The sequence below is a fragment of the Eumetopias jubatus genome, unplaced genomic scaffold (genome assembly GCF_037043125.1).
Source record: "Eumetopias jubatus isolate StellerSeaLion01/CBP00866 unplaced genomic scaffold, mEumJub1_p1.0 scaffold_15, whole genome shotgun sequence".
In the NCBI taxonomy this organism is placed as follows: domain Eukaryota; kingdom Metazoa; phylum Chordata; class Mammalia; order Carnivora; family Otariidae; genus Eumetopias; species Eumetopias jubatus.
Window position 1 is genome coordinate 77,597,140 of NW_028274821.1, and position 13,149 is coordinate 77,610,288.

Consider the following 13,149-nt stretch of genomic DNA (forward strand, 5'->3'; position numbering starts at 1 on the left):
CCAGTTTACTGGGTGGGATAAACAAGAAAAAAGCCAGTCTGTGCTATAAATGATCACAGGGGCTGTAACAGATGTAGTAGGCATGTGAAAACAGTAATGATCTTTAGAAGAGTATGGTCACTTATCCAAGGTGGGGAGGGAAAAGAAGACAAATCTGGAAAGAGGTCTACTTGTTTGCTACACAGGCTGGTGGGGAGCAATTCACTCTAGGCTAAAGGACGGTAGGAGCAAAGGCTCTGAGGCATTAGATGGGGATGTATGTTCAGAGAACCACACCTAATTCATTCCACCGGTTGGAAATGGCCAAATCAAGAAGGCATCGAATGCCAGGTGAAGAAGTTCATCTTGAAGAGCGAAGTTTACCAAGTGTGCTTCCATGAGCTCTGCCTCCCCACACATATAACACTCACTAAATTGTTACAAATTGAGGTTCCTGGGACCTAACCCCCTCTACATGATCAGTATTACTGGTGTGGGACCCTGGAACCTACATTTGAAACAGGTACCCTATGACATTCCGATAAAACAAACCATCCAGTTTGAAAGCCTCTTCTGTAGGCAAGAAAGATCCTCAAAATCCTCTGTGTCCTTCACCATGCTTCATTCTGGAGCCTTAGGCAGATAAGTCTGCCATTCCCCTCCATGCCCTTGCCTTGGCTATACCCACTCTTTCCCTAATGTAAGTTGACCCACCTCTTGAAGCCAGTTAAACACCATCTTCCCCAACTTCAACCAACCTTAAGGTCTCCACTGAAACTTTCTCTTCTGGACATCTCATTGACATGATCCCGTTATGCCCACAGAGGTAAGACATGCCCTACCTCACCCCCAAATGGATGTCACTTTCCTGAGGCCAGGAGCTCTCAAGGACCTATTGCATATTGGGTACTAAAGTTCTGATGTCTCATTTCATTCTTCCAACAATTCCACAAGGTAGGTTTAACTATCCCACTTTACAGATGGAGAAACCACGGGAGCCTGGTGTGCTGAAGGCCAGAGAGGCAGCAACCATGAGCGAGTTACCCCTCACAGGGAGAGGCCTCCAGCAAGCAGCTTTGGCACCTGGGCCAGCTCCACGGTGTTGGGCCAATGGCACTTACCACACATCCTGAGGAGTCTACCTGGCGGTCAGACACGCACTTGAAGTTTCGAGTGCAGCCCCCATTGTTCCGAGAGCAGTCACGAACCGGCCCAAAGGAGGACAGCAGGTCGTTGATGGTTTCGAAGTATGTGGACAGCATCGCTTCTTCCCTTGGAGACAAAGGGGAGGGTTAAACCCTAGAGACACATGTATCATTAGATTAAAAAAAATTAAATATGCATTCTTTAGAGTTAAGAGCACCATTTATGATATTTGTAATGAAGAAAATGATACAAATACATATCTAAAAAGAAAATAGTAAGAAAAAATCCAATAGGTATGCCATCATATGACCTGATGTTTGTCTACTTGTGATGGAAAGTAATATACTTGGAACTTGGCACTCTTTATTTCATTAATCCTCATAATTTGGGAAGGTAGGCTTGAGATTTTCATTTTACCAATAAGTGAACTGTGGCTCAGAAAGGTGAAGTGTCTTGCTGAAGTCCACCCAGCTTGTAATGTGGCAGAACTGAAGTTTGTGCCAAGCTCCATCTGACTCCAAAAAGGAAAGCTCTTCCTGCTATACAACTCTTAACTCATATTCTATATGTTTCTACAGATTCCAGACCTCCCCATAGCAACTCTGCAAAATGAGCACATTCTTATTATTCCTACTTTGGATATACACTGAAACTATTAAAGGTATGGGATTTTTCCCAAATTACAAAGCCTATAAACAGCAAAGCTAAGACACAAACACAGGACTGTCTGACTCTAGAACCTTAGAGCTTTATTTTTCTTACTATTGCATAAATGTGACCCCGTCCAGACTGACAGCAAGAGCTGCTGGAAAGGTCATGGGATTCTAGGCAAATGCATCCTTCCTCCCCGATGAGGTTCCCAAGAGATGAGACTGGACTAGGAACCATAATCCATGCATCTGCCAAAGTTTCATTAGATGGGATATACAGACAGGAGTTTTTGGATGCTGCTTTCTGGCAAAAGGGCCCCAGATAAGGATATCCTAGCACTGGAGTATCTGTGATGCCCACAGTTGCAGGAGCTATTAAGAGGGATACCACAAGACACCGAGTAGAGGTACACATTATCCCATGATATAGGACTCATGGGATCCAGAATTGTGAAAGAAGGCAGATACTTGTTGCAAGAAGAGGCCAGGGAGTACTATTGGTGATACCTCTGGACCATCCTTCACCCTTCTCCCACTGTTTCCCTCTGGAGGCATGGAGTTCTACGTTTAGGTGTCCTAGCTTATTTTCTATCTCCAGTATGATCTCTCTCTGTACTATCTTTCATACTGACTGCCAGTGAACCTTGTACATTCCAGTTCTAATTCATACCTCACTCATCAATAATAGCTCTCCATTACTTACAGAAGAAAATCTAAGTTAGTTTCCTTGGCATTCAAGGTCCTTCATAATTCGGTCCCTGCCTGCCCATCCAGCTCCATTTACCCCGTCCTCATATTCTCTACTGGCTAGCCACAGGTCTCTTCTCATTCCCTGAACACACAATCTTAGGTCAGGTTCTCTGAGAACAGACTCTGAAACAGAGTCGCACACAGCAGAATTGTCAAGGATCCCTCTTCTACACTTGTAGGAAGTAAGCAAGGCAGGACTGGACAAGGGAGAGGCCGACATGCAATGTGGTTAATGCAAATAGATCTGAAGCTTCAGTTTGTCTTTAGGGGAGCTCTAGAGCTGGGTGGCCCTTTAAGGATGTCCTGATTAGAGGCAAGGGGCCCTGCCCTCTGTATCACCATGTTGGCCAGTCACTGGCCAAGGGCTGCCATCCGGAAGGTGGTATCCTTGGGTGAGGCAGTTCACTGAAGGCAATACCCAGTGAGGAACACAGCTATGGGCCATGAGCCACAATCCAGGGGATGGGCAGGTCATCCCTGAAAAAGGGATCTGAGTATAGTATGCACCTTTACTTCTCAGAATCCTTAATCATGCTTTTGGGTCTGGGATGCTCATCTCTAATTCTTCTCCCTGATAAAATCCCAAGAATCCTTCAAAACTATTCAAATTCAGGGCGCCTGGGTGGCTCAGATAGTTAAGCATCTGCTTTAGGCTCAGGTCATGATCCCCGAGTCCTGGGATTGAGTCCCGCATCCGGCTCCCTGCTCAGCAGGTAGCCTGCTTCTCCCTCTGCCTCTGCCAGTCTCTCTCTCTCTTCCTGTCTCTCATGAATAAATAAATAAAATCTTTAAAAAAAAACTCAAAAAACAAAAAAAAACTATTCAAATTCATCCATCCATCCATTCATTCATATATTGCATGTGCTTATTAAGCGCTTACTCCATAGGAGGCACTATTCTAAGTACTGGGGATGCAGAAGTGACATAGGACAAAGGCCTTACCTCCACAGAGCTTGCTATGAGTTCCTTTGTGAAACCCTGTCTACATCCCCCAACCAACCAGAATTAACTTCTTTTCCCTCTGAACACATTGTTTAAATCTATTATCTCACTGATCTTAATCATCGGCTCTATGGTTTCCCAGAAAGACCATGAGCTTTTTGAGCAAATGCCTCAAGAGTTACTCATCCCTCTCTAGCCCCCAGCACAAGGCCTGGTAAAAACTTGTGATAAGTAAATGTTTTCCAGAAGAAACAAAACACCAGAAGGCATGGATGCAGCCTCCACCTGTCATTGGTCTCAGCAAGAGGGATACGCCCCTGCTCACCCCCAACTCGCGGTTCCCGTCCCAAGTCCTTCACGCTCAGGTCTGTAGTATAAGGACAACAGAGAAGATGACAGGAGAGCTGCTGGACTAGCCCTCACTTCCCAACTTGACACAGGATGACGTCAGGGTGACAGGTGGGTGGGGGAAGAGAACTAACAGTTCCTGAACTGAGGCTCTTGGGAAACTTGCCACTTTTGAATCATGGAAAGAGTTGAGAATTCTGAGAAGACCTTAAGGCTATTAAAATATTAATATCCTTAGAGGGAGAAGAAGAAGTGAGAATTAAAATGAGGAGATAAAGACAGAGGGAGGGGCAAGCTGAGAACGTGTGAGACCACATAAAGAGATAAACATGTAGAGAAATTGCTAGAAAGGACAGAAATGGACGGATGGATGGGTGGGTGGGTAGATGGACGGATAGACAGCCAGCCAGACAGAAAAATATAGAGACAGAGAGACACATCCAGAGGAGTGTCATATAGAGAGAGATTAAAAGAGAGGCCTATGGAGGCAGAGAAAGTATGTGAAAAGAAAGACAGAAATGAAGAGCTACATTAGGGAGAAATAGGAGTAAGAAACACAGAGATTTAAAAGGAGAAAACATCAAGGTAAACAGAACAAGGGTGTCCTGTATGGAGCACGGGGAGAGGGGAAGGAAGGAGGAGGCGGCAGGGGGGAAGGGGATGGGGAAGGAAACAGCCTCGGAAAGACAGAGAATGAAAGTGAAGAAAAAGACCAGTGAGTGGAAGAGAACACACACAGGGACACAGCAGTCAGAGAATGACAAAGAAAACCAAAGGAAGAAAAGAGAAAAACAAGCCAAAAATGTCACCTTCCAGTGGAACTGGAGACAGCTCAGGCTATACAAATAAGGAGGCTGTTAGCTTTTAAAAGGATTGATTCTGCATAAACATCAGTTACATGAGGGGAACATTATTTCAAACACAAAGACCCGACACTGGGGCTTTACTGAGTCTAGCAGTGATTGTGTCAGGCTGGAGAAATGAAGAATCATCTGGCGCAAGCAAGAGAAGTAGCTCAAGGCAAACCCTGACATTTTCTTAACTCCAGACTTAATCCCTCATGCCAGCTGCTGAGTTTAAGATTCGGGATCTGTTGGAGCTTAAAGCTGCCCCAATAGCTGGGGGCAAAGGATCAGGGCACTAGCACTGCAGGTGGAGGTAGGCTGGGGTGACAGAGAGAACTGGGTGACTCACAGCTTTGCCAGAAATCACCATTAACACCAACATCTTCAGCATCTCTACCTTTCTGAGCACCTGCTGTGCATGGACACTGCCAGGCTCCTTCCCCAGGCCCTGTCCTTTGACCTTCACCATTGGCCTAGGAAGTACATCTTTTTACCCCTACCCTGCAGCTGGAGAGACTGGGTCTTGTGGGCAGGGGAGTTCTGTTACTCGCCCTGGTCCATGAGGTAGAGAGGCCAGGGTGTGCATCCAAGTTGGCCTGATTTCAGGTCCTGAGCTTTCTCTGTCCCATGGGTGAGCTAGGCCAACTTGCTCCGTACCCCAGGGCAAGACAGAGCTCTTGCAACAGGAGAGCCGGTAGCAATCTGCATCCAATCTCTCTGTGTCTTCGTGGAGGAAGAACTGGAAGGACAGAACCTGGACAACCTCTGCATTCCTCCCAGCACTGTCTCCTGGCCTGTGTATATGCCGTAATAGCCTCGATCCATGCTGGAATAAGAAGGGGAACCATGGTGCACTCATTTCCCAGCACGGCCATAATAAGGACCTGGAACCAGATGCTTTAGAACAAGAGAAACTTACTTTCTCCCAGTTCTGAAGGTTGGAAGTCCAAACTCAAGGTGTCAGCAGAGCTCTGCTTCCTCTGTAGGCTTCTAGAGGAGAATCCTTGCTTGCCTCTGCATAGCTTCCCATGGCTCCTGGCAGCCTTGGCATCCCTTGGCTTATAGTCAAATCACTCTAACTCTGCCTCCAGCTACACATGGCCTCCTCCCCGCATCTGAGTCTTTTCCTCTTCTTACAACGAAACCATCCAATGGATTTAGCATCACCCTAATCCATTATGATCTTATCTCGATTACATTGGCAAACACTCTATTTCCAAAGGTCACATTCAGAGGATCTGGATGGACATGAATTTTGGGGGCACATGATTCAACCCACTTATCCATGGCTCAGAGGAAAGTCCTCAAGATCCTGCAGTAGGAGAGAGCCGGGACTAGAACACTCTGGTCCTTGGCTCTTACTTCAGTGCTCCTAACCCCACACCAGCCCTTCCAGTTCCAGACCCTGCCTGTTACATTGTGGAATTTGCAAGGCCTATAAAGTCTTAGAAAAAGGACCCTGATAAAGCCACTTCTGCACTTGAGAGGAGAAAAGACCAACTTTAATCAAGTACGTAACACATCCCAGGGAGAACAGGGGTCAGCAAGCTTCTCTTCATAGGAGTCTATAGCAAATATCTTAGGCTTTGGAAATCATACAGACTCTGACCCAACTACTCAAATCTGCTTTGGTAATGCTTAAGCAGCCACAGACTGACAATATGCAAAGTGCAATGAGTTAGGATGGTATGTTTCAATAAGACTGTATGTACAAAAAGACACAGCAGGCTGGATTGCTATTTCTTGGTGTTTGTTTGTTTGTTTGTTTTAATGGGAACACCCACAGGTCAGTGTTGGGAGTTAGGATCTGAATCCAGGTACACCCGACTTTACAGACCACGTTCTTGCTCCTACATGAAGTTTCATCTGCACCTCAGTCTTCTCATCCCTGTAAAGTGGAAACAGTATGTTTCTAGCTCCCAACCATGTAGGATCATTGTGAGAACACAATGACACAATGCACAGAAGCCCAATCTATTCATCATCCATTCATTCAAGACACCTTTGGGCACCCACTGCAAGCCAGGTACCGAGCTGGTCATGACTCCGGCTCTCCTTTGGCCTCTCCACGCCTCTGTTCTTGCACCTGCCATGTCCAGGTGCTGTCCACGGTGTTGCCAAGCACCTCTCCAGCTCTGGCATCTGAATTCTTTCTTTCTGATAATCCTGGTTTCAAAACGGAGTCAACCAGACCCCAGCAGGCTGAGTGAGGCTGCCATCCCCACACTACCCGATTGCTCCAGCCCAAATGCCTCACCTGGGTCGCATTTGGCTGACTCAGCAGAGCCCCACACAGGGTGAGTATGAGGCAGGGCAGCTGGGGATAGATGCTGATGTGGCCTGCTCTTAATAAACTCCAGGGGCTGTCTGTGTCACTCACAGAGAGGTATGAACAAATGACTCAGGGCCCAGACACTGACACGGCCCCACGGATGAGGACTAATCATTCTCTGGTAACAATGGGCTGCCTGGTCTCCCGAGCTCCCGGGGAGGGAGGAACCTTGGACAGGTACCTCCACCCTAGCGGCATGAGCAGCAGTGTAGACCAGTGGGTATGCAGCAGCTTTGTCTCCTGGCTTCACTCACTATGAGACGCTGGACAAGTCCCTTATACTCTAAGCCTCCACTTCCTCATCTGAAAAATGGGTCTAGGAACACCTAGCTGACAGAGTTAGCCTGAGAAATAATGTAGACAATGTATGTAAGAAAGTGCCCAATGGCTGTAGTGATTAGTACCATCTCAGTGTCCCTCAAAGTTGCAAGAACCATGGCTTGAGAATGTAAGGAGCTCAATAATGGAGAAGGGAAGATCTGTTTACTCATTCAAATTTTTCACTGATGTCTAATTTCTTGCTGGGCCCTGAGCTGGTTCCTGGGGCACATAGGCATAGGTGTGACATAGCATGAGCTAGGGAGGTAGAAAAAAACCCACAGAAGTTACCCTCGCAATATAACTGGGTCCACGGGATCATAAAGAGGTCCCCCTCAGCCAGACCCCGGAAGTGGGGGGTCAGACAAGGCTTTCTGGAGGGGACAGTATTGAACCTGAGACATAAAGGATGAGCAGGAATTGGCCAAATGAAGGAGAGTGGTATGGGATAAGAGTATTGCAGGCAGAGAAAACAGAATATGTTAAGTCCCAGAGAGGTCGGGGAGGACAGGCCCAGGTTCAGGGAACTTTAAGCAGTGCAAGGAATCATGAATGCTGGGAGGGGGTGGGGTGTGGCAAAGCATGAGGCAGCAGACAGGCCAGGCAAGGTTTTGTGTGCCAGGCCTTGGCAATTCTGGACTTCACCCTGGGAGATATAAGGTAGCCTCCAGAGATTTCTAAAAGCAGATCCTACTTTTATTCCCACTAGTAACATAGATTGGTATTTTCTATAAATCATTATGGCAAGAAAAACAACAAGAATAGTGAATGCTTCTTGGGCATTCATCACATGCCCTGAAATGTATCAAGCACTGCTTGTGTCTACCTACTTCACTCTCATTAAAAAAAAATAAAAAGTGATGTAAATGCTGTGATCATCCCCATTTTACAGAAGAAGAAACTGAGGTACCATTGTGAGGATGAAAGGCTGTTTTGAGACCAACTGAAGATAATGTAGGTGCAGTCTCAGGACGGGGGCCGGGGTACACGGCCACTGTTTTATAAAGATGAGTCACCTATAAAAGGCTTCTGGGCAGGGGTGAGCTGCTGCAGGCCACAGGGAGGCAGATTTGGGCTTTTCTAACATCAGAGCCATTGAGCAAGGTCCTGCTGCTACCCGACACTGCAGGAATGCAAACGGAGGAGGGATGGCCATTTTCGCGGCTGGTTGTGGAGGAAAGTCCAGCTTCCGGGGAGGGCTGTCCAGTGTCATTGTGATGGGGAAAAACAATGGATAATATCTATTGAGAACTGAAGACAGGCAAGCTTTGACGTAACATGGCTTCTCTGGTTATTTCTTGCCATCGCCCTGTGGGACGGTGCTATTCCTATGGCGCCTTCTGTGGATTAAAAAAGAAATGCACACCCTTGCGTGCAGGAACCCGCACTTGCGGCGGTGGGGGCTGGCCCCCATGTCACACAGGACGTCAGCGTGGCGGAGCTGGGGCCCTGCCCTGGGGAGTCCGCCTCTGAGCCAACACTGTCCTGTTTTCCCTCTTCCCATCCTTTCCCAGCTGGAGATTCTGGGGCTGGTGTTCCAGCTGACACTTCTCATTCCCCCTCCTCTAGCAATTATGGTTCGCGCTAATTTAGGTCAAGAATATATATCGCTGTGCAGAGTGGTCTCCGAGCTTCCTGTGAGTATCTGTGCCTTTGAGTAGCTTGCAAGCTTCCGGCGTGCTGTGATCCTTCCTCGCTCACTTCCCCCCGTGTGCTGGGTGTGAGCAGCTGTTCGGTGAATAAGCACAGGTGGTGAAGGAAGGGGAGGGACCAAGGGGGCATCAGCTGCGTGGTCTGGGGGACAAAGAGAAAATGACTGAGTGTTCACTGCCACTCTGGGAAACGGGGACAACAACATTCAGCTCACAGGGTTGTGGTCAGGACTCTGGGAGATGAAAGCTATCAAGGCCACTCCTCTGCACCAGGCCCAAACAGGGGGTCTCAATAAGGGGCTGAAGTGCATCTGTTCTTATCAGGAATACTTCCCGGCACTCGCCGTGGGGGCTGGAGGTTCGGGACACAGGGAGGGACAAAGAGAGCAAAGGCTTTGTTCTCTTGGAACACACAGCTCACTTGATGGCACAGAGTCACCCAGCAAGTCCCCATGTCTACGCCTACTTCGAAATCTGTGCCTCTGTCCATGTCTACATCTGTAATTACAAATATAATAGATGCTGAAAAAAGGGTGGTAAGAGAGCCTATTGTCAGAGGGGCCAGTCTAATCTAGGAAGGAGTGGAGGATGGGAGTTGGGACACGGGCTGGGGGGATGCCAATCTCCCCCAAGAGAATCAGGCCCGGAAGCTAAACGAGCCAGTGGCCTGGTGAAGTTCTGTCATTCCAGGGCTCTCCCCAGGAGTGTCGGAATAAGGTGTGACCCCCACCCCCACATGCCCAATGACCACGGAGTCCATCCGATCTCTGCGGCCATCATTCCTTGGCAAAAAGTTATCACCTCGTTCTGACTGCTCCGTCATAGAAATTCTCCTCCTCAGCCTATCCCCCTTTCTCCTGCCCCTTGTGAATCCCATCATCACATTCAAAAGAAACCATGATTTAAAAAGTTCTTAATCTCAGGAAACAAACTGAGGGTTGCTGCAGTGGAGGGGGGTGGGAGGGATGGGGTGGCTGGGTGATAGACATTGGGGAGGGTATGTGCTATGGTGAGCGCTGTGAATTGTGTAAGACTGATGAATCACAGACCTGTACCCCTGAAACAAATAATACATATTATGTTAATTTAAAAAAATGTTCAGTGACAAATGCTGAGGATTGAGGATTACTTATTTATGAAATACCCACATGGAGTCATTGAGAGCTCCTTACAGCTCTCATCTCAGAGAGGAGCTCGTTAAGATGGGCCCCAGGGGTGGGAGGGCAGGGGGTTCTCAGGAGCAGCTGCTCTGGAAGCCCAGCCAGGAGTGGGCCTGCTCCCCAGGGAGGGTGGAAGTCCCCAGGGACCTGGGGTAGCAGAGGGGGCTGCCTGGAGCCAGGGGAGCTCGCCAGTAGAGCGTAAATGGGGTGGTGTCACCCGGCAGGAAGAGTACGGGCTGCAGACTCCAGACACAGAACGCGGCTCCGGCTCTGCCTCACTCTGCTGGGTGTCCCCAGGTGACTCCCCATCCTCTCTGAGCCTCTCAGGTTCACATCGATACAACAATTGGGTGATCTCGAAGGGTCCGTCCAGTTCAGATTTCTAATAACACTATGTGGCTTTGCAGGAAAGAGAGGGTACAAATACAAGAATGGGGTAGTGGGGAGAGAGAATACCCATTGTTTCCACTGTTTCTGTCATTGCCATTATTGGGCACCTACTGAAATCAAGGGGCTGATACAATCAGCAGGGAAATCAGAAAGTGTTACCCTGTGTTACCACGAAGAAGCCACGGGCTCAAACCCGGCCCTGCCCCTTCTCAGCTGAGAAAACCGTCACATCTCATTTCGCCTCTCTGAGGCTCAGCTTCCTCAAGCATGGATCATGGGCAACAGCGCCTAACTCTTATTAGGTAACCATGAGGATCATGAGATGATAAAAGGGTTCTGGAGGGGAGGCGGGTGGGGGGATGGGTTAGCCTGGTGATAAGTATTAAAGAGGGCACGTATCGAATGGAGCACTGGGTGTTATACGCAAACAATGAATCATGGAACACTACATCAAAAACTAATGATGTAATGTATGGTGATTAACATAACATAATAAAATAAAATTTAAAAAAATCTTAAACAGTTTAGGAAAAAAAAAAAAAGGCTCCATGAAGGCAGGGCTCTGGTGCCCTCACTGCAGTCCAGCACCTGGAACACTGGACAGGCTTCCAGATTGTTATCAGAAAGATGAATGAGTACATGAATGAATGAATGAATGCAAACTGCTGTCAACTACTCCACCCAGGTACTCGTTTTTATTGTTGTGTTGTTACTAACAATAGCAGGCTTCTCTTCAATCCTGAAAGCTACTCGAACCAGAGAACAGGGGGCTCCTAACTCAGTGCCCAGAACCCCTTAGTCAGCCTGCAGAAGCATATGGGCCACATCTTAGAATAACATTTTTAAATGCAGAAAACATTACAAAAGAAACCACATATCAGAAACAGTTTTTAAAAAGACAGCTGCAATATAATCCTATATATGCTTCTTTGTTGACACATTAATAAAAAGATCTAGTAACAGATGTAACAACGACCATAAATTGGAAGCAGTGATGAGCAGAAACTAGATTTGAAGATCTGCAACAAAGGAAAGATGATAGAAAACTGCATGTGATTTCTTTTAGTGACGAAGTCATAGGTGCTGTTAACACACCCATGTCTACAATAGGAGAAAATGCTAAATTTCAATGAGCAGTTGGTGAAAGTAAAAATGTATTATTTTTCCATGTAATTCCACGGACCTCCAGCTTGGACCCCAGGTTGAGAGCCTCTGCATAGACCAGTACTTTGATAGAGAAATTTTCTCCCTGAATATCTGCTGGTGTGTGAGCAGAACCAAAAGCTTGGGTCTAGAGAAAAGGAGGCAGGACATTAAAACCAGCTATGATCACACCAACACCATTCCTTCTTATAGGGGCATGGGCGGCGTGCTGAAGGGAGAACAGACTTTGACTTCAGTCAAACATTTTACAAAGCTCTAAAGGGTGTTTCCTGGCACGAGAGACCCCTTCCCTGAGCTTCTGTTTCCTCATCTGTAAATGCATCATTGCTGTGTTTCCTGCAGGATGGCTGCAGGACTGGGTGAAATAAACAAGGCAGTGCACCTGTACAAAGATGCAAATAGGAGCCCCTCTCTGTCGCTCATCTGTTCCTCCTGGGGTGAGACAAGTTTATTGCAGTCACCTACACTTAGAGCTGCCCCATGTACCACGGCGGGGATGCATTTCTGCATTCTTTAGCACTACTGAGTACCAGGCCATCTGCTAGACACCCAGCACCCAGAGGTGCCCAGACAAAGCCCTGCCTCAAGAAGTGCATAGGCTGGGGCAAGGGACAGCAGGGTTTACAACATGAAGCAGAGGGAACACTTACAGTAGAGATGCATAAAAATACACGAGATCCCCAATGAATTCTTCCTGGCCTGCTAAAGGAAGGCTTCCTGGAGGAGGCAGCAATACATTGGCTCTTCTAGGAAGATGGAGACAGTGATGAGGAATAGGAAGGGGAGGAAGAGGGAAGGAAGAAGAAAGGAGGAGAAGAAAGGCAGGACAGGTGTCAGAGGATGGCACAAAACAAGAGTAACTGAAATGTGTTAGGGAGTGGGGAGGGAGGATTATTGGGAGAAATAAGCAGAGAGCCCATTATTAAAGCGAGGGGTGAGCCGGAGAAAAGGAACCTCACCAGTTCAAGCCCAGAAGGCAGATCTTATTACCTCATTTTAGAGATGAGGAAGTTGAGGCTCAGAGTGGTAAAGTCATATATGATCCCATAGTTCCGAAAGAGTAGAGCCCCAGCAGGAATCCAACCAATCTCCGAATCCATGCTCTCCCCTGAGAGTGGTACTGAGTGCCACTTGTAGAAGACTGTGCTTTCAGGAAACCCACTCGAAGTCAGAATCAGGAACCAGGAAGCTTGAGGAATAGGACTTTGGTGATGGGAGAAGCACTGCTTTCCCCGCAAAGGCAGGCCTCGCCCCCCCTTTCCTTGCCTTACCTGCTCCATCTTCTCCTCCTCCGGCCCTGGCTGTTCAGGCCACTAGCCTGCAGGGGACGCCTGGGTGCTGGTGAACACAGGGAGTCTGGTCTCCAGACACCTGTCAGCCCGCAGCCAGTCTACGTGGGCCCTGGGGGCTTCTCTCCTGCCCTCTGCACCCCCACCCTGCTGGGGGCCTCTGCTTCTGGCTTCTGTCCCAGCC

The 13,149-nt window shown here is 47.9% G+C and overlaps 1 protein-coding gene across 3 annotated transcripts in view; it reads right to left on the reverse strand.

Annotated features, from left to right (window-relative positions):
- Positions 1–13,149, reverse strand: part of ASTN2 (astrotactin 2) — a 904,520-nt gene that overhangs the window by 371,410 nt on the left and 519,961 nt on the right. For all 3 annotated transcript variants that reach the window (XM_028107899.2, XM_028107897.2, XM_028107898.2), the window contains one exon: positions 1,101–1,251. In XM_028107899.2, coding sequence (XP_027963700.1) covers positions 1,101–1,251 — 151 coding nt within the window. The remainder of the gene's footprint in view (positions 1–1,100; positions 1,252–13,149) is intronic.